At 42.9% G+C, this 24,854-nt stretch overlaps 3 protein-coding genes across 4 annotated transcripts in view; 2 read left to right on the forward strand and 1 right to left on the reverse strand.

Moving 5' to 3' along the window:
* Positions 1–24,854, forward strand: part of LOC110513420 (uncharacterized) — a 199,117-nt gene that overhangs the window by 158,791 nt on the left and 15,472 nt on the right. The gene's annotated exons all lie outside the window — the stretch shown is intronic.
* LOC110511881 (uncharacterized) lies at positions 959–8,687 on the reverse strand. The gene is made up of 4 exons (XM_036939306.2): positions 8,365–8,687; positions 8,139–8,175; positions 2,443–2,620; positions 959–2,079 (listed from the first exon to the last, which is right to left on the reverse strand). The coding sequence occupies exons 2-4, from the start codon at positions 8,148–8,150 to the stop codon at positions 1,088–1,090; spliced, it is 1,182 nt and encodes a 393-aa protein (XP_036795201.2). The 5' UTR covers positions 8,151–8,175; positions 8,365–8,687; the 3' UTR covers positions 959–1,087.
* On the forward strand, positions 13,377–23,031 carry LOC110486629 (uncharacterized). 2 transcript variants are annotated; one of them, XM_090197560.1, is made up of 4 exons: positions 13,660–14,204; positions 18,368–18,548; positions 19,664–19,691; positions 19,728–23,031. In XM_090197560.1, the coding sequence occupies exons 1-4, from the start codon at positions 14,196–14,198 to the stop codon at positions 20,596–20,598; spliced, it is 1,089 nt and encodes a 362-aa protein (XP_090053686.1). In that variant the 5' UTR covers positions 13,660–14,195; the 3' UTR covers positions 20,599–23,031. The 2 variants fall into 2 exon arrangements, with proteins under 2 accessions (XP_090053685.1, XP_090053686.1); XM_090197559.1 differs by having other exon boundaries at positions 13,377–14,204; positions 19,664–23,031.

The raw sequence follows: 24,854 nt of genomic DNA on the forward strand, positions 1-24,854 counted from the left end.
ATGCTTACTCCGGTTAGCATAGCTAGTATCTGGTGGTGGTAGTCAATCATTTTTAACTGTAATGCAGTTGACTGGGGAATATGAAATTAACATTTGCTCGTTGGGGTTGGCATACAAGCATTATACTCTGATTTGTACCTCAATATATTGTGACATACACATATAAACAATAGTCTAAACGTAGGATAATTTTGCTGGGGAGCAATGAAGAGATTCTGGATTATTCCCCCATGGCCTTTTTCTCCCACACATTTCCATGGCAATTCCATTGTTTTGCTCGAGTTCGATTGACTTCTTTACTGCATCTACAGTTGAAGTCGGAAGTTTACATACACTTAGGTTGGAGGTCTTCCAAATGGACAATGACCCCAAGCATACTTCCAAAGTTGTGGCAAAATGGCTTAAGGACAATAAAGTCAAGGTATTGGAGTGGCCATCACAAAGCCCTGACTTCAATCCTATAGAAAATGTGTGGGCAGAACTGAAAAAGCATGTGCGAGCAAGGAGGTCTACAAACCTGACTCAGTTACACCAGCTCTGTCAGGAGGAATGGGCCAAAATTCACCCAACTTATTGTGGGAAGCTTGTGGAAGGCTACCCAAAACGTTTGACCCACGTTAAACAAATTAAAGGCAATGCTACCAAATACTAATTGAGTGTATGTAACCTTCTGACCCACTGGGAATGTGATGAAAGAAATAAAAGCTGAAATAAATCATTCTACGATTATTCTGACATTTCACATTCTTAAAATAAAGTGGTGATCCTAACTGACCTAAGACAGGGAATTTTTACTAGGATTAAATGTCAGGAATTGTGAACAACTGAGTTTAAATGTTTTATGGCTAAGATGTATGTATACTTCCGACTTCAACTGTATGTTCCAAACAGGTTAATGGTGATCAGACTAAATAAACTGTTTTAAGAAAGAGATGGAGAGATGACTGTTCACTAGATGTTTTCTATTGATCCTTTTATTTAGGGATCTGGAACCGGTGTCAGATAGGAGGCAAATTAAATACAAGACATTTTCAGTTTTCTGGTGTTTTTCCACATAGGCCCTAAATGAACAAAGCTTTCCACACATCTAAGGTTTCTCTCCAGTGTGTGTTTGCTGGTGTGAATTTAGGTTTCCTGATTGACTGAAGCTCTTCCCACACTGATCACAGGTATAAGGTTTCTCTCCAGTGTGTGTTCGCTGGTGTGTATTCAGGTGTACTGATTGACTGAAGCTCTTCCCACACTGATCACAGGTATAAGGCTTCTCGCCAGTGTGTGTTCGCTGGTGTATAATCAGGGAGAAAGCTACAGCAAAGCTCTTCCCACACTGACCACAGCAAAAAGGTTTCTTTGCTGTGTGTATGCGCTGGTGTATAATTAGTGTTTCTGAAGAAGCAAAGCTCTTTCCACACTGATAACAACTATAAGGCTTATCTCTGGTGTGTGTTCGCTGGTGTGTAGTCAGATTGGAAGCTACAGCAAAGCTCTTCCCACATAGACAGACATAAGGTTTCTCTCCAGTGTGTGTACGCTGGTGTCTAGTCAGGGAGGAAGTTAGAGCAAAGCTCTTCCCACACTGATCACAGCTAAAAGGCTTCACTCCAGTGTGTGTTAGTTGGTGTGTTGTCAGGTGGCCAGACTGACTGAAACTCTTCCCACATTGATCACAGCTATAAGGCTTCACTCCAGTGTGTGTTAGCTTGTGTATGTTTAGGGCGCCCAAAAAAGCAAAGCTTTTCCCACAATCAAGGCAGGGGTAAGGCCTCTCCCCTGAATGAATTCTCAGATGATATTTTAAGGTTTGAGAAGCAGTGAAACTCTTCCCACACTGAGAGCAGCAGTGCGGTTTCTTTCCTGTGTGAATCCGCTGGTGAATAATGAAGCCACTTCGGCTTGTGAAATTCTTCCCACAGTCAGAGCAGCAGTGGTGAGGTTTCTTCCCTGTACATCTCTGCTGGTGTTTCTTGAGATGTTCTGATTTGGAGAGACTCTTCTCTGTCTCTTCAGCCACATCATGTGGCTGAGGCTCCCCAGATGATAAGCTCCTCCCACTGAGAGAACGAGAGTTAGGGGTGTCCCCTGTGAAAGACATTGAATAATTCGGTTTTGGAAATATGTGTGAATAAATAAGTTTGTTATTTCGCAGACACTCTGATCCAGAGAGAATTACAGCAGCAATTAGGGTTAAGTACCTTGCTCAAGGGCACATGGACAGATTTTTCACCTAGAGATTCTAACCAGCAACCTTACAATTAGTGGCCCTGATCATCAATATACACTCAGTGGAGTGGCCCGTTTATTAAGGACACCCCCCTCCGTTCACGAAACTGGATCGACAATTTACTGGCCACTGAGTGTTTACTGTTTATCAATCAATTAACAGAAATTACAGAATCATATTGTGGTCTCATCCACCCCCCCACCCCCCCCCATTGTTCTTACTTGATGATATCAAATCTCCCTCCTCGTGTCCTTCTCTCACAGTTCCACTCTGCCCTGCTGTTTTCCTGCAGTCGACCAGCCGCACAGACACCCTCTTCAGATCCAGCAGTAAGGCGCTACCAGGAGAGTTGTGACCAGGGGACTCCGGCAGGTTGGAGGGGGACGGACTAGCTCTGTCCTGGTGACCACAGAAAGTATTGTACATAGAATATCATTAGACCAAACATTTGATTACTTTATAATACCTTCTTTCTCCTGAAGTGTGTAATCGTTCACTACTTTACACTTCAATCACTTCAGCAAATTTTTCAAATGTCAGTGGTAGATTTTTTTTACAAATGTAAAAACGTATAACACTTCTAATTTTTCTAAATGGAAGTAGTACACTTGTAATGCCTCCTGTCTTATGTTCAGAACCTTTGAGTATTCATTGGAGTTGAACACATCTTTCACCCCTGAGCCAATCTTGGTTAACCCAGAACTAATGTCTCATGTAATTGGTCAGCCGCACGATTTAGTTCTGAGTTCATACGTGTTAGGATGAGAGCTTAACAGATGCTAGAAGGAAGAGCTCCACCCTCTCAAGATATGGGCCGAATGTCCCCTCCCCTTTCCAAAATGTTGGCGAATGCCAACACCTGCGAAACCGTGATTTGTCGTAATAACCAGAGGAAAAAGCAAAACACCTGAACTACTGCTGCTCATAATGATGTAGTATTTAGAGCTAAATCCATCAATTATTTGGTTTTACCTTCCACCCTGAATTAAATGAATGTAAATGTATACAGTTATCCCCATGAACAATAGAGCCACCGCTTTCTGTTGCCTTTTACAGTTTGTTTCTAGCCTAAAGCGTTGCAGAGTTATGTTATCCTATACATGTATATAATCAGGGTTTGGGGGGCATTAGCCCCTCACCCACCCCAAGCTCCACACCACTGGAATGGCCGTTGACAAATATCCAACTGTCATGACGTTGCCCTCTTTGGGAACAGCAAGCCCCATCCCCCTCTCCCTGTCTGCAACCTTTTTGTCCTCTCGTGATTGAGAAAAACATGGTCTACTGAGAATTTCTCGAAGTTGGGGTTTTATTCGGAATTGCAGAAAAGTGCTGTCCCAGGATGCCCGACCCTAACTGGGCTCATGGGCGGTCTTCTGATTTAGTTAAACTCCAAAGGGAATTGGAGTTTCCTTCAATAAAAAGTACAAAATCACATTACACAATTTTACAAACAGTATCATCCTCACTCATTCATCTTATACAAACAATTAGATGTAAACCTCATATCTGAGGCTATTATATAAACAGCGTTATGGTAATGTGGCCACACCGTCTCCCATGAGCCCCACAAAATTGTACCAAATGGACCAGTTCGTAGCTGGATTCTTCACCGATCTTTTATACATTCTCCAGAACATAAATGTTGTTCGGACCTCAAGTTCTGTGAGGTGGAAGAAATTCCTTTGTTTTCTATGAAAATTCACTCTCTCTATACTGTGGCCATGAGGAGATAATATCTTCAAGGAATTTACGACTTCTCTGACCATAGCAGCCTAGTTGAAGGAGGCAGGCAGGGGGATGGGGCTTGCTGTACCCAAAGAGGGCAACATCATGACAAAAGCCATCACTAGCCGGTGTCCACCCAGTACCCTGCCCTGAACTTTGTCACTAGCTGACTACCACCCGGTTGTGCTACCCTATGTACGTAGACATGGAATACTGGTCACTTGAATAATGTTTACATACTGTTACCCACTTCATATGTATATACTGTATTCTAGTCAAGGCCATGCTATTCAACTATTTCTGTATATATACACACACACCACACACTATTCGATCCTATGTATTCTACAGATATAGTACATTTTCCATCCACATAATGTCTATACATCCTGTGATGGAAAATGTTATCATGTGAAGAGCAGCCTTGAAAATGTTCATCTTGTCTAATAATCCTTGGTTCCTGCCTGTACTTGGTCAAGATATGAAGAGGGGCAACATGACCCCCTCCTCAGGACCATCTGTCAGAAGGCCCAGAATAAGTTCTATAAGTTAAGACAGGAGGCGGTGCCAGACATGCCAGAACCAACCCCAGACACGTGCCAGAACCAACCCTATGAACTATGACTATGTAACGTGTCTGTAACCAGTCTATAAGAGATCTAACGGGACTGCCCTGAGGGAGATACCTTCAGAACGGTACTTTATACTTCTACGTTTGACTGACCTCTCCAGCATGCTGATAATAAACAATGATTATTTTAAGATTGACTTTCAGTGTCCCTGTGTTGCATTTACACGACTATCCCATAATACACTACATGACCAAAGGTATAGGGACACCTGCTCGTCGAACAACTCTTAACAAAATCACAGGCATTAATATGGAGTTGGTCCCCCTTTTGCTGCTATAACAGCCTCCACTCTGCTGGGAAGGCTTTCCACTAGATGTTGGCGCATTGCTGTTGGGACTTGCTTCAATTCAGCCACGAACATTAGTGAGGTTGGGCATTGATGTTGGCCGTTTAGGCCTGGCTCGGGGTCTGGATTCTAATTCCTCCCAAAGGTGTTTGATGGGGTTGAGGACAGGGCTCTGTGCGGGCCAGTGAAGTTCTTCCACACCAATCTCGACAAAACATTTCTGTATTGACCTCACTTTGTGCACAGGAGCATTGTCATGCGGAAACAGGAAAGGGCCTTCCCCAAACTGTTACCACAAAGTTGGAAGGGCAGAATGTCATTGTATGCTATAGCGTTAAGAATTCCCTTCACTGGAACTAAGGGGCCTAGCCCGAACCATGAAAAACAGTCCCAGACAATTATTCCTCCTCCACCAAACTTTACAGTTGGCACTATGCATTGGGGCAGGTAGCATTCTCCTGGCATCCACCAAACCCAGATTTGTCCGTCGGCGGCGAGCCTTACACCGCTCCAGCCGACGCTTCGCATTGCGCATGGTGATCTTAGGCTTGTGTGCTGCTGCTCAGCTATGGAAACCAATTTCATGAAACTCCCGACCAACAGTTATTATGCTGACATTGCGTCCAGAGGCAGTTTAGTATGAAATGTTGGAACTGAGGACAAACGATTTTTACGTGCTACGCGCTTCAGTACTCGGCGGTCCCATTCTGTGAGCTTGTGTTGCGTACCCCGTATTCTTATTGGCAGACTCAACAGCCTTGGTTTCTCAAATGACTGCCTCGCCTGGTTCACCAACTACTTCTCAGATAGTTCAGTGTGTCAAAACGGAGGGCCTGTTGTCTAGACCTCTGGCAGTCTCTATGGGGGTACCACAGGGTTCAATTCTCGGGCTGACTCTCTTCTCTGCATATATCAATGATGTCATTCTTGCTGCGGGTGATTCCCTGATCCACCTCTACGCAGATGACAACATTCTATATACATTTGTCCCTTCTAAATGTAGCCGATGTGAAATGGCTAGCTAGTTAGCGGTGGTGCACGCTAGTGGCGTTTCAATCGGTGACGTCACTTGCTCTGAGACCTTGAAGTAGTGGTTCCCCTTGCTCTGCAAGGGCCGCGGCTTTTGTGGAGCGATGGGTCACGATGCTTCGAAGGGTGACTGTTGATGTGTGCAGAGCGTCCCTGGTTCGCGCCCAGGTCGGGGCGAGGGCGTAAAGTCTTTACTGTTACATAAACAAATAACACAAGCTCTAAGGCCACAAGAATGTGTACCTCCTGCTATGCTCTCAACGTGAGGATCGGTACAAACAAAGTAATGGGACTTGCTGAAGCTGCCATCTTGTGCCGTTGTTTTCTACGTACATCTTTTCAAGAACTGACTGTGTTAACAAACCTGCAAACGAGCTTCAATGCCATACAACACTCCTTCCGTGGCCTCCAACTGCTCTTAAATGCTAGTAAAGCTAAATGCATGCTCTTCAACTGTTCATCCGCCCGACTAGCATCACTACTCTGGACGGTTCTGACTTAGAATATGTGGACAACTACAAACACCTAGGTGTCTGGCTAGACTGTAAACTTTACTTCCAGACTCATATTAAACATTTCCAATCCAAAATTAAATCTAGAATCGGCTTCCTATTCACGCCACCAAACATGCCCTCCTAAAACTGACTATCCTACCGATCCTTGACTTCGGCGATGTCATAGCTAGCTAGTGTTTGGTATAAATTACAACATTGTTATTCAAATTACCTTTTATTAGAATATTCTTCAATTAGTACTTTCACACTGTCTGTTGCCTGAGAGGAGCCTCTGAGGCTTAATGCTGGCAGTTTATTTACAATGCCTTGGTGATAAAACCTAAACTACATTCCACTGCATGATTAGTGTCTGTGTGAAATGCTGGTCTGCCAGGGCCAGGGGAACTCTCCCTCCAGTTTCTCTTCCACATCGCAAATGGACGCTTTCATCTGTTGAGGGAAGGATCTAGTGTCCAATGTTGTATTATAATTTCTGTATAAACAAGCAGTAAATGACCTAGAGACAGACATCTGGCGCCATGTAAATCTTGCTGTCTGTTACTGTCTGTACCCTTGTATAATTTCACAAATCTGTTACTTATGAGGACTCAGGAGGACTATAAAAAGTAGTAACCTAACCCTGCTTATTTGGGCTTTTTGCTCTACACCATCTGGTGACCCTTAACGCTCCATTACTGCCGTAATTAATAATAAAGTTGGATGGTTTTGTAGAAATCTAAAAGTCTTTCCTTTTGATTAGAATAATTACAAGTTGCAAAAGTTCATTGTATTGCATTGTAAGGTAACAGCGTGACAATTTTGTTTTTAACTGATGTAACGTTAGCTAGCTAATTATGTTTTGTGGAAAAATGTAGGACTGCCGTTTGGACATGAACTAGCTATCGTAAGCTGTTCTTGTCTGTTAGGTAACTTTAGTCAATTTTTTAACAAACCTTCCAGAAACAATTACACCTTTCATTGCCTGTTAGCTAGCTACAGAGGCTAGCTGCTGGACTTTGGACAAACAAGCTAACGTTAGCTAATAGCAGCTGTATTGTTGCCAAGCAACAGAGATGCTGACCAGGTTAGAACTCTGAGATGAAGTTGAAAATAAATTCGTATCAGAAATGACACAAAAAGGAAGCACATCATTGGTTCTTAAATGAACGGAAATGTGCACCTGAGGTAATGCTGGAATAGTGGAGGCAGCCCGTTTTCTTTGCGACTTGCGGTAAATAAATCAATAGTTATTTAGTAGTTTTAAAATGTCGGAAACAATAACTGGCTTGACCATGCATAAGGTCATGTAACTTTGTTACATGCAAAATGTATGACTGAACAAAACGTGTGGTTGAATTTATTCTGCCACTGTCTTGTCAATGCATATTAACTAAAAGGTTATAGAGCAAACAACGCAATTATCACAACACGCAGGTTGAAATACGGCTATTTTTCTGCCTTGGCTTCCTGGTGATTTTACCGCTACTGCAAGGTGTAGCTTGGCCTCATTATTTCTCCATGGTTCTGACTTTACCTGCTCGTTGCGCATTGTCTTGTATCAATGTGTGCGCTTTAGGCTAGTAGGCTACTTTGCTGAAGGACAACATTCCCTGGGTTTTATTGCTACCATTGGTTTATTTTGTCCAGTTGTTCAAATTAAACTAATGGGTATGGAAGATCAAAGATGATAACTAGACATGTTATACACCACATTAGGCATACTGTTAATAAAAGTAAACTAAACTTACCCGATCCATCATTGAAGCTATTCTTTCTTCAGCGTTTCTACAAATAAAAACAGTAAATCTGTAACTATCCCACACTACTGTTACTTTCTTTGTTGCAGAATTCAGATAAAAAACAGCCAGACCAGAGCGATCAGACGTCATTATCAATATCAAAACTTAAGTGGTGACAAATAAGTGTCTGATGTAGCCTAATCTTAGTTTAGAAAGATCCTGGATAATATTTTACCTGATCTATTAAAGTCAATAAAATGTTCAACACCCTATTAATCGAGAATCATGTTATCTGTTATCGTCTAACTCTACCCGAGAGTCTGTTGGAACAACGTCCTCTTCGAGAGTCCAGATAGTTGTAATTCTCTAAGGCCCAGTAATGGACGCCTATAAAATACCAGACTGATTGCAGCAGCGCTATCCGTGCAGTGAACCAGTAAAACCCGATGTATGTTCAATCCGACGTCTTCAGTGTCCATTTACAGCAATGCAACCGTGGTCGAAGTCAAGACTTCCAGCGATTCAAGGGCTGTTAAAAAGGAAACGGCCTTCTTCTTCTTTGTATTCTAGCGCTTCGCATACAATTGTTATAAGTGCATGTCGCCACCTACTGATTTGTCTGTTTATCAGCTTACTATTTTGTTGTTCTATTCTGTAGAAGGAAATTATTACACCTTTGAAAAAAATGCCCAACCAACTAACCCTACACCCATTTAAACATCATTATTCCACTACTTTGGCCCTCTGATTCAACACCAGACCAGCAGACTGGGAGGACGGGATATTATCGTTCAAAACGCCTTGTAACTCTGCAGTAAAATATTGTACATCCAAGTACTTCTCAACAGCTGCCACCACAACATCTATCCACTGTGTTTTACATTCTATTCCTGACAACCATGGCCATGAACACCAAAAAAATGAATCTTACTGAAGCATGTTATTCTTATCACTCTCTATTGACCTCGGCCTAATCACAGGTATCCTCTTAGGATCCTTCACCCTGGACCCATCTTCCTCTACTACTCCCTTCACTGCCTCAGCATACACCACCTTCTGCACTACTGTGATCCTGGTAACCTCAACCTGTCTTTCTCTCACCGGACACATCTGATCTCCAGCTCCATGTGTACCCCTACCGTTTATACACACAACGTTTTACATCAATACTACACATTCCTTTCTCTCAGGTCCTCCTGCACACTTCTCACATCTAGAAATCTCCCTGATACACACTGCTGGAAGGAAGTTGTCAAGGAAAGGAGTTTGTGTTTATACAGGAAGTACCGCCTCACTTACCGTAAACCAATCATGTCAATGTCGCGCAATATGAGCTCTTCAGCTTGTAGTCTTAAAACTCGGAAATGAGTTACTTTTGGCTCCTTCAGCCATCCCAATGGGAAAAATTATTGGGGAAAAATTTGGGTTTTGGAATTAACGGCGAAAATAAGTTAGCACAGGCTGAGGAGATCTTGTACGTTTTTGTTCTATGAGATAATAGCAGTCAGTTAATATGACCTTTATGAATTATGAAGCCTTTGTGATGTGCTTTTTTAAATTACTTAAATACGTCAAAATTCACAAGTGACATTCGCTGATAGATTGTATAGCATCTAAACCTGTGTTTCCACAGACCTTATTGTCTGCATTTATCCAAACACTATACAAAAACACCATTCATTTCCCCATAGGCTTTGTCCAGCGAACCATGGCAAAATTAGTGCCTATAAAATGATGGCATTACTATTTCCCTCTATAGAGCCCCACCGTGGACGAGTCATAATACCCATAAAACCTAGTGGCCAAACAGGGAAATGGGTCCAATTGTTTTCCACCTTTCATTTTCCCCAATAGGTGATTTCCAATAGGCTTACCCTGGCGAGACATTTTGAGAACCGTGTAAATCTCTCTCAGAGAAGGTAACTTTTATCAATACAGTCGGCACGATCTGCTAAATATGTGTATGTGACAAATACAATTTGAAGATTAGTGTTTGTGTACAAGTGTGTGTGTGTAGGTTTGCAATTGGTGGAGGGTGGTATGTGCATTAACATTAGTGTAGTAACATAAAACATTGGTTTAGGTGTTATTACATGATCGGTTTAAGTTATTACGTTACTCACCTGACTGATAATGTAACTTATTACATTAAGTGGAAAAAGTTATTACTATAACAATTCAACATTTTATCATATTAACCAACAAGATGTTACATTTACTGGTTTTATTACATTATAAATCTGTTATTACATTAACCGTTGCTACAAGACAGCATACATAGTTCTTTCCTTGACCTCATGAATATTATTATTCAATATATTATGGATTAGTTTTAGTATCATTTTAATCAATTTAGATACCACTTTAATTTTATATTTTTATATTAACTTCCTATTTAGAAGATAATGGATTGAATTCATATTAAATTGAATACATGAATATACACCTATTGTTGAAACATTATTCTACATAATGACATTTAATAATAATAGTATCATGAGTACATGAAAGAAGATACAATTATCAACATCCCCCCACAGGTCCACTATGACATTTCCTATGAGAACATTTATCCACTTAGATCCCGATGTGTGATATTACATAGACACAGGGGAGACCTGATCCTAGATCAGAGCTGCATAGTATGCTCCACAGAGGTTACCATGGTGATCAGACTAAGGCAACTGTTTGACAATGGGAGATGGATATGACTGTTCATAGACAGACCTAAGGTTTGTTCGCTGGTGTGAATTCAGGCTCCCTGATTGACTGAAGCTCTTCCCACACTGATCACAGCAATAAGGCTTCTTTCTCTCCAGCGTGTGTTGTATTGTGTCTATTCAGGTTGTAAGCAACAGCGAAGCTCTTCCCACACTGATCACAGCTATAAGGCTTCACTCCTGCGTGTGTTAGCTTGGGTATGGTTAGGGCTCCTACACTATCAAAGCTTTTCCCACAATCAAGGCAGGGGTAAGGCTTCTCCCCTGTATGAATTCTCAGATGAGATTTGAAGGTGTTAGAAGCAGAGAAACTCTTCCCACACTGAACATCTGTAAGGTTTCTCTCCAGTGTGAATCCACTGGTGAATAATGAAGCCACTCCTTCTAGTGAAACTCTTCCCACAGTCAGAGCAGCAGTGGTGAGGTTTCTTCCCTGTACGTCTCTGCTGGTGTTTCTTGAGATGTTCTGATCTGGAGAGATTATTTGTCTCGTCAGCAACATGATGTTGTTGAGGCTCCCCAGATAAGTCCCTCCCACTGAGAGAGCAACGGTTAGGAGTGTCCCCTGTGAAACAATGACATTGAATAAATAGGTTTTGGAAATATGGATCCATAAACAAATACAATAAAAAATTAGGGTTTAGTACCTTGCTCAAAAGGTACAGACAGATTTTTCACCTCCTTAACGAAACTGTATCGATAATTTACTGGCCACTGAATGTTTTACTGTTTTATAATGTCATAAAATTACCTTTCAAATGTGTCCAGGCCTCGGGCGGGGAGAACCCCTGACCGGACCCCCACCCCATCATGGGCTACCAACTCCACCCAGACCACCACTCCTCAGAGAGGTCACCACATGCCTCAGAGAACTCTGATGTCAAAGTCAGAAGACTGTAAGAGTGCAACATATTTTCAGATAGAAACAGGAAATGGACAAACATACTTTGATAATGCAATGTGTTGTCAGTTGGACAAAACAGGGCCAAAATACACTAGGAAAAGGTGAAGATCATTGAAGCAAATGAAAGAGTAATGGATCAAGTATGGACTGTTGCATGAAGAAGGTGAAGAGTGAAGAACATTTAGACTCTGACTCCAATATTATGTGAATGCTATAGGCCCATAATTGTATCAATGAATCTAACCAAGGTAGCAAGCCTTGAGTCACCACTCAAGATACTATATGATGCAAGTGTCTAGGTTTACCGTTATGCATTCATTAAAAGACTAAGTGACAAGAGCTAATATCTTGCAATCAATGATCTAGCATTAAAGGTAAGAATCTCTGGATTAACTATCTAATATTAGCTAATTGTAGTAATGAATAAATTGGCTACATTTCTTTAAATTGACAATTCTGGGACCTGTCATGGGCAAGTTTTAAAATGTCACAACACATGTTAGTGATGTTGTCGGCTAGAGATGATGTGCAGGAGCTTATAAGGGATTTGTTTCATGGCATCATGTCTACTTTCATACTAATTAGCATTAGTGACATTTGAGATTTAAAAAGAGCAGACTATATTGATAAAAGTCACCTTGTCTGAGAGAGAGTTAGATGGAAATCAAAATGTCTCCCCAGGGTAAGCCTATGGGAAATCCCCTATGGGAAAAATGAATGGTGGAAAACAGTTGGAACCATTTCCCTGTTCGAGCACTAGGTTTTATGGGTATTATGACGAGTACACTGTGGGGCTCTAAGGAGAGAAATAGCAATAGGTACTAATTTTGCCATGGTTCATTGGACAAAGCCTGTGGGGAAAATGTAACAGTGTTTTTGTATGGTGTTTGGATAAATGCTGAAATTAAGGACTGTTGTAAACACAGGTTTGGGAGATCTTATTCGATTTGTTCCAGAATCTTTATCAGTTAAAGTCACTTGTGAATTTAAGAATTTATTTAACTAAAAAAGCATATAAATCACAAACACTACAATATTCATAAAGGTCATATTAATTGACTGCTATTATCTCATAGAACAAAAACCTATAAGATCTCCTCAGCCTGTGTTGACCTTATTTTCAGTGTTTATCCCAAAACTTCCATTTTTTTCCCCATTGGGATGGCTGAATGAGCCAAAGGTAACTAATTTCTGAGTTTTAAGACTACAAGCTGAAGAGCTCATATAGCTCGACATTGACATGATTTGTTTACGTTGGTGAGGTACTTCCTGTATAAACACGAATTCCCTTCCTTGACAACTTCCTTCCAGCAATGTGTATCAGGGAGATTCCTAGATGTGAGAAGTGTGCAGGAGGACCTGATAGAAAGGAATGTGTAGTATTGATGTAAAAAGTTGTGTGTATAAACTGTAGGGGTACACATGGTGCTGGAGATCAGATGTGTCCAGTGAGAGAAAGACAGGTTGAGGTTACCAGGATCACAGTAGTGCAGAAGGTGCTGTATGCTGAGGCAGTGAAGGGAGTAGTAGAGGAAGATGGGTCCAAGGTGAAGGATTTGTTTTGTTTTAATAGCCATGGTTGTCAACAGTACCACAGTAATAGAATGTAAAACACAGTGAATAGATGTTGTGGTGGCAGCTGTAGAGAAGTACTTGGGTGTATAATATTTTACTGCAGAGTTACAAGGTGTTTTGAAGGATAATATCCTGTCCTCCCAGTCTGCTGGCCTGGTGTTGAATCAGAGGGCCAAAGTAGTGGAATAATGATTATGTTTTAATGGGTGTAGGGTTAGTTTGTTTTTCACAAAGTGTAGGGAGTTATTACTACAGAATAGTAGTCTGATGCACAGCCAATACACTAAGTGGCAGCATGCACCAATAATAGTTTGCGGACCTCCATAACACTAACGAAGAAGAAGACCACTTCCTTCACAGCTCAGCTCGGCTCGGTGAAGCGGAATAAGTATACATCCACTGACTACTGTGGAGGTTGCATTGTTGTAAATGCTTCATGGCCCCTGCAGATTTTGGATTAAACATACATCAGGTTTTACTGGTTCCCTGCACGGATAGCGCTGCTGTAATCAGTCTGGTATTTTATAGGCTACACTTACTGGGCCTCAGGCAATTAAAATTATCTGGACTCTTGAAGAGGACGTTGTTCCAACAGACTCGTGTGGAGGTAGACGATAAACAGACATAAGGATTGTTGGTGAATAGGGTGTTGAACGTTTTCTTGACTCTAATAGAACCAGTAAAATCTTATCCAAGATCTTTCTGAAGTAAGATTACTTTAGATTAATCGAGTTGATATTTAAAAGGACGTTTGATTGCTTTGGTCTAGCTGTGACAAACAAAGTAACTGTAGTGTCAACTAGCTACAGATGAACTGTCACGTTTTTTTTTATTTGAAGAAACGTTGAAGAAAGAATAGCTTCCACGATGGATCGGGTAAGTTTGGTTTACTTTTATTAACAGTATTCATACTGTGGCGTATAACATGTCGAGGCCTAGTTTTAACAGTAGTTGATCTTCCATACCTCTTCGCTCCATTTGAACAACTGGACAAAATAAACAATGGTGGTAATAAACACTTGGGATATTTTGTCCTTCAGCAAAGTAGCCTACTAGCCTAAAGCACACAGATTGATACAAGACAATGCGCAACAAGCAGGTAAAGTCAGAACCATGGCGAAATAATGAGGGCAAAGCTACAACTTGCGGCACCGGGGTAAAGTCACCGGGAAGCCAAGGCAGAAAAATAGCCATATTACAAACTATGTGTTGTGATAATTGCTTTGTTTGCTCTATAACCTGTAAGGTCATATGCCTTGACACAACCGAGACAAGAAGGTGGCTGAATAAATTCAAATACACCTTTTGTTCAATCATAAAACCGGAGAGGAACATCAGTCCAGTTGAGTTCACAAAACATGTTGGATGTGAAACGGCTAGCAAGTTAGCTGGGTGCGCGCAAATAGCATTTCAATCGGTGAAGTCGCTCGCTTTGAGACCTTGAAGTAGTGGTTCCCCTTGCTCTGCAAGGGCCGCGGCTTTTGTGGAGAGGTGGGAACACAGACAACAGTCGTGGGTGACTGTTTGTGTGCAGAGGGTCCCTGGTTCGAGCCTGGGTATGCGCGAGAGGACGGACTAAAGCTATACTGTTACACATGTAACAAACATGTAACACGACCTACAGAATGGTCAAGCAAATGACATTTTCCAACGTTTTCAGAATACTAAACAACTATTGATTTAGAGTTACCGCAGGTCAAAAAGGAAACAGGCGCTGCCTCCAATATTCAAGCACCATTTCAACTTCAACATCATCTAATCACCTATGCTTTGTCTACTACAGTGAAATCTAAAATATACCAAAAACCAGGGGCGCAACTTTCACTGGGGATGGAGTGAACATGTCCCCACCACATTCTGTAATTGAAACTTTATCCCCCCCTGAGTTTTATCATTGTACTGTGATACTAAATGTGTGCTTTAGGACCACGCGGACCCCTCCGGCTGTTCGTACTGTGTAATCATTATGTCCACCCACTTCTGAAACCAAAGATGCGCCCCTGCCAAAACATGATTTAGTCCGATCAACCTAAGCTTAATATGATGCATCTATTCATGTGCATGCAAGTAGAAAAAAAAACCATGTTGACTCACCCAACTGGTAGAGAAATGCAAATGCCATCTTCCTCTGTCAATAAGTACATGCTTTTAGTTTTTTTTCTGTCCTCTGTGACCTGGCTAAGATGCTTGCACACTAGCCTTGTAAACCTCTATTCATGGGCAACGGTGCCCCAGGCCAGCTAGTTAATAGCCCCTTTTCAAATGATTACTCTTTTTGAGAAGTAACTGTGAGATGCTCATCTCACTACACTGTCCCTCTCCCCAAATATTTATTTTTATTGTTATAGATTCCATTATATTCATGTCGTGAGTGTTCCGTATTTTCTGCGCCTACTTCGCTAAAAGTCTTGCAAATAAAACGGCACTATTGCTTCCATAAAGTGACCATTGGACTTAAAATGTTTGACAACATTTGGTAGGTGCAACAGTTTATCAAATGTATAATGTATCACTTTCAAGTGCACATTTATGTCCACTAGGAACCATTGACTACCTTTGTGAATTATTTCTGCAAATGCCAACTTAATTTCAGCCAAATCTCAGAGTTCTAACCTGGTCAGCATCTCTGTTGCTTGGCAACAATGGTGGCAGGGTGGAAATCTCTCCTCTGGAACAGGGTAGATGTTACTGTCTTTGCAAGGGGGGAAATGGTGGAGGCCATCTCTGTCACTCCCCTTAGTGATGTGGTCACCCTCTCCTGTTGGGCATGCAGGTCATTGGTCCACATATGAATGATGATATGGCTTAGTGAGCCAAGCTGGGCCACAGTAGCTCTGTCCGTTGTGGGGCACCATAACTTTGACAGAATTTTATTTGGGAAAAGTTGATTCTCTAATATAAGCTTGCCATTTGATTGATGGGAGTAATTACAAGCCATGTGATGGGGATGGAGGGGGTCAGCTGGGTTGGTGCATTGTTTGGTTGGATTGGTTTGTATGTTCTGGTTCAGCTGTTGTCCTGTTCCAAGGTGTTTGTGGAACTCTTTGTAGAGTGGATAGTGGTGGCTGAGAAATGCCTGCCTTGGCTCATGTAGCTTCTTCTACAGGTCCTGCATGTGGCCAGTGTTGACTGTACTGGACAGCTCCTCTCTAAGTCTGCAGGCTACCATCCTGAGAGTCTGGTTGTCCTCCTCAACATTGTTTATTGCACACTGCTGCTCCCGGATCTCCTCCCTATGCTGACGCACCAGGCTGATCATCTCCTCTATAAGATGCTGTGGTGCAGGTGTCACGTGTGAGAGAGGCATGCTCAGGGCTGTGTCTGCTGCAGGTGATGGAGGGAGAGGGACACTGGGGACTACATACTGGGGCAAAGAGGGAGTGGAGGCTGTTGTAGGTAGTGACAGTGGAGGCTGTTGTAGGTAGTGACAGTGGAGGCTGTTGTAGATAGTGACAGTGGAGGCTGTTGTAGATAGTGACAGTGGAGGCTGTTGTAGGTAGTGACAGTGGAGGCTGTTGTAGGTAGTGACAGTGGAGGCTGTTGTAGGTAGTGACAGTGGAGGCTGTTGTGGGTAGTGACAGTGGAGATGTTGTAGGTAGTGACAGTGGAGGCTGTTGTAGGTAGTGACAGTGGAGGCTGTTGTAGGTAGTGACAGTGGAGGCTGTTGTAGGTAGTGACAGTGGAGGCTGTTGTAGGTAGTGACAGTGGAGGCTGTTGTAGGTAGTGACAGTGGAGGCTGTTGTAGGTAGTGACAGTGGAGGCTGTTGTAGGTAGTGACAGTGGAGGCTGTTGTGGGTAGTGACAGTGGAGGCTGTTGTGGGTAGTGACAGTGGAGTCTGTTGTGGGTAGTGACAGTGGAGATGTTGTAGGTAGTGACAGTGGAGGCTGTTGTAGGTAGTGACAGTGGAGGCTGTTGTAGGTAGTGACAGTGGAGGCTGTTGTAGGTAGTGACAGTGGAGGCTGTTGTAGGTAGTGACAGTGGAGGCTGTTGTAGGTAGTGACAGTGGAGGCTGTTGTAGGTAGTGACAGTGGAGGCTGTTGTAGGTAGTGACAGTGGAGGCTGTTGTAGGTAGTGACAGTGGAGGCTGTTGTAGGTAGTGACAGTGGAGGCTGTTGTGGGTAGTGACAGTGGAGGCTGTTGTGGGTAGTGACAGTGGAGGCTGTTGTAGGTAGTGACAGTGGAGGCTGTTGTAGGTAGTGACAGTGGAGGCTGTTGTAGGTAGTGACAGTGGAGGCTGTTGTAGGTAGTGACAGTGGAGATGTTGTAAGTAGTGACAGTGGAGGCTGTTGTAGGTAGTGACAGTGGAGGCTGTTGTAGGTAGTGACAGTGGAGGCTGTTGTAGGTAGTGACAGTGGAGGCTGTTGTAGGTAGTGACAGTGGAGGCTGTTGTAGGTAGTGACAGTGGAGGCTGTTGTAGGTAGTGACAGTGGAGGCTGTTGTAGGTAGTGACAGTGGAGGCTGTTGTAGGTAGTGACAGTGGAGGCTGTTGTAGGTAGTGACAGTGGAGGCTGTTGTAGGTAGTGACAGTGGAGGCTGTTGTAGGTAGTGACAGTGGAGGCTGTTGTAGGTAGTGACAGTGGAGGCTGTTGTAGGTAGTGACAGTGGAGGCTGTTGTAGGTAGTGACAGTGGAGGCTGTTGTAGGTAGTGACAGGTTGTAGGTGCAGCAACAAAAGGTTTTATATAGTCGAAGTAGTAGACCCAACCAATCAGAAATATTTGGTCTCGCCTCCTGAGTGGGGCAGCTGTCTAAGGTACTGCAGTGCTAGAGGCATCGCTACAGAACCGGGTTCAATCCCTGGTGTGGCTGGCTTACGGGTGAAGCGAGCAGTGTGTCAAGAAGCAGTGCTGCTTGGCAGGGTTGTATTTCAGGAGGACACATGGCTCTCGACCTTCGCCTTTCCCGAGGCCGTACTGGAATTGCAGCGATGGGACAAGACTGTTAATTACCAATTGGAAATCATGAAATGGGGGGTAATACAAATAAATATATATTTGGTCTAATTATATTCTATGTACAATACTTCCTCTGGTCACCAGGACAGAGCTAGCCCGTCGCCCTCCACACTGCCAGAGTCCCCGGGTTGCAACTCTCCCGGTAGCGCCTTACTGCAGGGTCTGAAGAGGGTGGCTTCATTGCTGATCGACTGCAGGAAAACACCAGGGCAGAGTGGATCTTCGAGAGGTGGACACGAGGAAAATGGAGATTTGATTTCATCAAGTAAGAACAATGTTCTATGTGGATTAGACTACATTCTGCTTCTGAAACTTCTGTTAATTGATTGATAAACAATATACACTCCTTGCCAGTTTATTAGGTACATCCATCTTGTACTGGATCGGAGCTACATTCTGCTTCTGAAACTTCTGTTAATTGATTGATAAACAATATACACTCCTTGCCAGTTTATTAGGTACATCCATCTTGTACTGGATCGGAGCTGCCTTTTCCTCCAGAACAGCCTTAATTCTTCGGGGCATTGATTCTTCAAGGCGCCGGAAATTTTCCAGAGGGATGTTGATCCATGCTGACGTGATGGCATCACGCAGTTGCTGCAGATTGGACAGCGTCACATTCATGCTGCCAACAGTCCGTTCCATCTCATCCCAAAGTTACTCTATTTGGTTTGGTCAGCAACAATGTTCAGATTGGCTGTGGCGTTAAATCGTTGCTCAGTTGGTATCAAGGTACCTAACATGTGCCAGGAAGACATTCCCCACACCAGTACACCGCCGCCAGGCTGAATGGGTCCATGGGCTCATGCTTTGCACACCAAATCCAGACTGCCATCAGCATGACGCAACAAAAACCGAGATTTGTCGGACCAAGTACTGTTTTCCAATCCTCAATTGTCCAGTGTTGATCGTGTACCCTCTGGAGCCGTTTTTAGTTAATAGGAGTGGAACCCGGTGTGGTTCTCTGCTGTAATAGCCCACCCGTGACGAGGATCGACTAGTTATGCGTTCCGTGATGCCGTTCTGCACACCACTGTTGTACTGCGCCGTTATTTTTTTGTGGCCCGCCTGTTAGCTGGCACGATTCTTGCCATTCTCCTTCAACCTCTCTTATCAACGAGCTGTTTTCACCCACAGGACTGCCGCTGACGTTGTCTTTTGTTTGTCACTCGTTTTGCCTATTCTAACGTTTAATCAAACAGTAACTGAATGTCTCTACCTGTCTGCCTGCTTTTGGTAGCAAGCCACAACCACTTGACCCACTGTCTGTCGGTGTACCTAATAAACTGGTCACTGAGTGTACCGTATTTATTGATGATCATTCTTTGTTTATGGACACGTATTTCATAAACCTAGTTATTCAATGTCTTTGTTTCACAGGGGACACACCTAAACGTGGTTATCTCGGTGGGAGGGGCTTATCTGCTCACCTTCAACCACATGTTGCTGACGAGGCAGAGAAGTGTCTCTCGAGATCAGAACACTTCAAGAAACACCAGCAGAGATGTATAGGGAAGAAACCTCACCACTGCTGCTCTGACTGTGGGAAGAGTTTCACTAGCCGGAGTTGCTTCATTATTCACCAGCGGATTCACACCGGCGAGAGACCGTACTTCTGCTCTCAGTGTGGGAAGAGGCACATCTCTGCAGGGCGTCTTAAAGAACACCAAAGAATCCATACAGGAGAGAAACCTTACAGATGCTCACAGTGTGGGAAGAGTTTTGCTCTATCTGGCACCTTAAAATCTCATCTGAGAATCCATACAGGAGATAAACCGTACTGCTGCTCTCAGTGTGGGAGGAGTTTTACTGTATCTACCGCCTTAAAATCTCATCTGAGAGTCCATACAGGAGAGAAACCGTACTGCTGCTCTCAGTGTGGGAAGGGTTTTGCTGTATCTAGTGCCTTAAAATCGCATTTGTTAATTCATACTGGCGAGAGGCCTTACCCCTGCCTTCGTTGTGGGAAAAGCTTTGTTAGTGCAGGAAACCTAACTGTACACAAGCGGATACACACTGGAGAGAGGCCTTATAGCTGTGATCAGTGTGGGAAGAGCTTTGCTCTAGCTTCCGTTCTGACTTCACACCGGCGCATACACACTGGAAATAAACCTTATAGCTGTGAACAGTGTGGAAAGAGCTTTGCCGTAGCTTCCTCCCTGAGTAGACACCAGCGAACACACACTGGAGAGAAACCTTATGTTTGTCTTTGTGGAAAGAGCTTTGCTCAGTTAGGGACAATGAAAAGTCACCAGAAAACAAAAACGTGCCGTATTTCATCTCCCTCCTATACGGCACCGGTTCCAGATCCCTAAATAAACGATTAAAAAAAACTTCTAGTGAACAGGCATATCCATCTCCCATTGTTAAACAGTTGACTTAGTTTGATCACCATGGTAACCTGGAGCATAATATGCAGCTCTGATCTAGCATCAGGTCTCACCTGTGTCTGTAATATCACACAATGGGATTTAAATGGATAAATGTTATCATAGAAGATGTCATAGTCAACCTGTGTGTGTGTGTGTGTGTGTGTGTGTGTGTGTGCTCATAAAACTAATCAATGATACATTGGATAATCGGTCAAGGCAAGAACTATGCATATTGTCTTGTAACACCGGTTAATGCAATAACTTTTAGATGTGTAATGTAATATCTTGTACCCCAGAAATTGAACGTAAATCACCGAAAATAGATGCTGTGGTGGCAGCTGCAGAGAGTTATTTGGGTATATGAGATTTGGCTTCAGAAGAGTTGCATGGTGTGTTGAAGGGTGATGTGCCGTCCTCCCAGGTCGTTGTCATGGTGCAGGAGCAGATCGGGTCAAAGTAGTGGAATGGGGTAGTGGGTTTTTAATGTGTAGGTGGCAGCTGCTGAGAAGTACCTGGTTGTACAATATTTTACTGCAGGAGAGTTAATAGATGTTTTGAGAAGGAAATATAAATGAACTCAGCAAAAAAAGAAACGTCCTCACACTGTCAACTGCGTTTATTTTCAGCAAACTTAACATGTGTAAAGATTTGTATGAACATAAGATAAATAGAGACATAAACTGAACAAGTTTCACAGACATGTGACTAACAGAAATTGAATAATGTGTCCCTGAACAGAGGGGGGGGTCAAAATCAAAATGTATAGTCAGTATCCGGTATACCAGGTGCACTAAGTACTGCAGTGCATCTCCTCCTAATGGACTGCACCAGATTTGCCCGTTCTTGCTGTGAGATGTTACCCCACTCTTCCACCAAGGCACCTGCAAGTTCCCGGACATTTCTGTGGGGAATGGCCCTAGGCCTCACCCTCCGATCCAACAGCTCCCAGACGTGCTCAATGGGATTGAGATCCGGGCTCTTCGCTGACCATGGCAGAACACTGACATTCCAGTCTTGCAGGAAATCACACACAGAACGAGCAGTATGGCTGGTGGCATTGTCATGCTGGAGGGTCATGTCAGGATGAGCCTGCAGGAAGGGTACCACATGAGGGAGGAGGAGGTCTTCCCTGTAACGCACAGCGTTGAGATTGCCTGCAATGACAACAAGTTCAATCCGATGATGCTTTGACAAACCGCCCCAGACCATGACGAACCCTCCACCTCCAAATCGATCCCTCTCCAGAGCACAGGTCTCGGTGTAACGCTCATTCCTTTGACAATTAACGCGCATCCGACCATCATCCCTGGTGAGACAAAACCGCGACTCGCAAGTGAAGAGCACTTTTTGCCAGTCCTGTCTGGTCCAGCGACGGTGGGTTTATGCCCATAGGAGACATTGTTTCTGGTGATGCCTGGTGAGGACCTGCCTTACAACAGGCCTACAAGCCCTCAGTCCAGCCTCGCTCAGCCTATTGCGGACAGTCTGAGCACTGATGGAGGGATTGTGCATTCCTGGTGTAACTTGGGCAGTTGTTGATGCCATCCTGTACCTGTCTCGCAGGTGTGATGTTCGGATGTACCGATCCTGTGCAGGTGTTGTTACACATGGTCTGCCGCTGCGAGGACGATCAGCTGTCCGTCCTGTCTCCCTGTAGTGCTGTCTTCGGTGTCTCACAGTATGGTCATTGCAATTTATTTCCCTGACCACATCTGCAGTCCTCATGCCTCCTTGCAGCATGCCTAAGGCACGTTCACGCAGATGAGCAGGGACCCTGGACATCTTTCTTTTGGTGTCTTTCAGAGTCAGTAGAAAGGCCTCTCATTAGTGTCCTAAGTTTTCATAACTGACCTTAATTGCCTACCATCTAAGCTGTAAGTGTCTTAACGAACGCTCCACAGGTGCATGTTGATTAATTGTTTATGGTTAATTGGAAAAGCATGGAAACAGTGTTTTAAACCCTTTACAATGAAGATGTGTAAAGTTATTTGGGTTTTTAAAATTATCTTTGAAAGACAGGGTCTTGAATAAGGCCTTGTGTAGGTCTACAATCTTGTCCCTGACATCCTTGGAGAGCTCTTTGGTCTTGGCCAAGGTGGAGAGTTTGGAATCTGATTGATTGCTTCTGTGGACAGGTGTCTTTTATACAGGTAACAAACTGAGATTAGGAGCACTCCCTTTAAGAGTGTGCTCCTAATCTCAGCTCGTTACCTGTATAAAAGACACCTGGGAGCCAGAAATCTTTTTGGTTGAGAGGGAGTCAAATACTTATTTCCCTCATTAAAATGAAAATAATTGTATAACATTTTTGACATGCGTTTTTCTGGATTGTTTTGTTATTCTGTCTCACTGTTCAAATTAACCTGCCATTAAAATGATAGATTGATAATTTCTTTGTCAGTGGGCAAACATACAAAATCAGCAGGGGATCAAATATTTTGTCCCTCACTGTACACCTTAGCCAAATGCATTTAAACTCAGTTTTTCACAATTCCTGACATTTAATCCTAGTAAAAATTCCCTGCCTTAGGTCAATAAGGATCACCACTTTATTTTAAGAATGTGAAATATCAGAATAATAGTAGAGAAGGATTTATTTCAGCTTTTGTTTCTTTCATCACATTCCCAGTGGGTCAGAAGTTTACATTCACTCAATTAGTATTTTGTAGCATTGCCTTTAATTTGTTTAAATTGGGTCAAACGTTTCCAGTAGCCTTCCACAAGCTTCCCACAATAAGTTGGGTGAATTTTGGCCCATTCCTCCTGACAGAGCTGGTGTAACTGAGTCAGGTTTGTAGGCCTCCTTGCTCGCACATGCTTTTTCAGTTCTGCCCACAAATTATCTATGAGATTGAGGTCAGGGCTTTGTGATGGCCTCTAAAATACTTTGACTTTGTTGTCCTTAAGCCATTTTGCCACAACTTTGGAAGTATGCTTGGGGTCATTGTCCATTTGGGAGACCCATTTGCGACCAAGCTTTAACTTCCTGACTGATGTCTTGAGACGTTGCTTCAATATATCCGCATAATTTTCCCATCCTCATGATGTCATCTATTTTGTGAAGTGCACCTGTACCTCGTGCAGCAAATCACCCCCACAACATGATGCTGCCACCCGTGCTTCATGGTTAGGATGGTGTTCTTCGGCTTGCAAGCCTCCCCCTTTTTACTCCAAGCATAACGATGGTCATTATGGCCAAACGGTCCTATTTTTGTTTCATTAGACCAGAGAACATTTCTCCAAAAAGTACAATCTTTGTCCACATGTGCAGTTGCAAACTGAAACAAACATTTCATGGCAGTTTTGGAGCAGTGGCTTCTTCCTTGCTGAGCGGCCTTTCAGGTTGTGTCGATATAGGACTCATTTTGCTGTTGTTCTGGGATTGATTAGCACTTTTCGCACCAAAGTAGGTTCATCTCTAGGAGACAGAACGTGTCTCCTTCCTGAGCAGTATGACGGCTACGTGGTCTCATGGTGTTTATACTTGCATACTAATGTTTGTACAGGTGAACGTGGTACCAAAATTTGAGGCCTACAATATTTTCTTCTGAGGTCTTGGCTGATTTCTTTTGATTTTCCCATGATGTCAAGCAAAGAGGCACTCAGTTTGAAGGTAGGCCTTGAAATACATCCACAGGTATACCTCCAATTAACTCTAATGATGTCAATTAGCCTATCAGAAGCTTCTAAAGCCATGACATCATTTTCTGGAATTGTCCAAGTTTTTTAAAGGCACAGTCAACTTAGTGTATGTAAACTTCTGACCCACTGAAATTGTGATGCAGTGAATTATAAGTGAAATAATCTGTCTGTAAACAATTGTTGGAAAAATGACTTGTGTCATGCACAAAGTATATGTCCTAACCGAGTTGCCAAAACTATAGTTTGTTCACAAGAAATTTGTGGAGTGGTTAAAAAACGAGTTTTATTGACTCCAACCTAAGTGTATGTAAGCTTCCGACTATATATATATATATATATATATATATATATATATATATATATATATATATATATATATATATATATATACACACACACATTTATTATGAGATAGTGGTATATATATTTAGTATGAGATAGTGGTATATATATTTATTATGAGATAGTGGTATATAGGTGTAGGTTTGGTTGGTGGTGAAATGTTCTTTCTTTTTTGTATTTAACATGTAACATGATTGAAACACCCACTACTGCAG

Source organism: Oncorhynchus mykiss, chromosome 13 (assembly GCF_057628025.1).
Source record: "Oncorhynchus mykiss isolate SJ-2025 chromosome 13, ASM5762802v1, whole genome shotgun sequence".
In the NCBI taxonomy this organism is placed as follows: Eukaryota; Metazoa; Chordata; class Actinopteri; order Salmoniformes; family Salmonidae; genus Oncorhynchus; species Oncorhynchus mykiss.

What these genes read in the sequence shown, in the direction of transcription:
- LOC110511881 (XM_036939306.2), bottom strand. An exon ending in GGGAGATTTGATATCATCAA is followed by an intron (nt 2,080 to 2,442) that starts GTAAGAACAATG and finishes TGTCTTTCACAG; the next exon opens with GGGACACCCCTAACTCTCGT.
- LOC110486629 (XM_090197559.1), top strand. An exon ending in TGGAGATTTGATTTCATCAA is followed by an intron (nt 18,549 to 19,663) that starts GTAAGAACAATG and finishes TTTGTTTCACAG; the next exon opens with GGGACACACCTAAACGTGGT.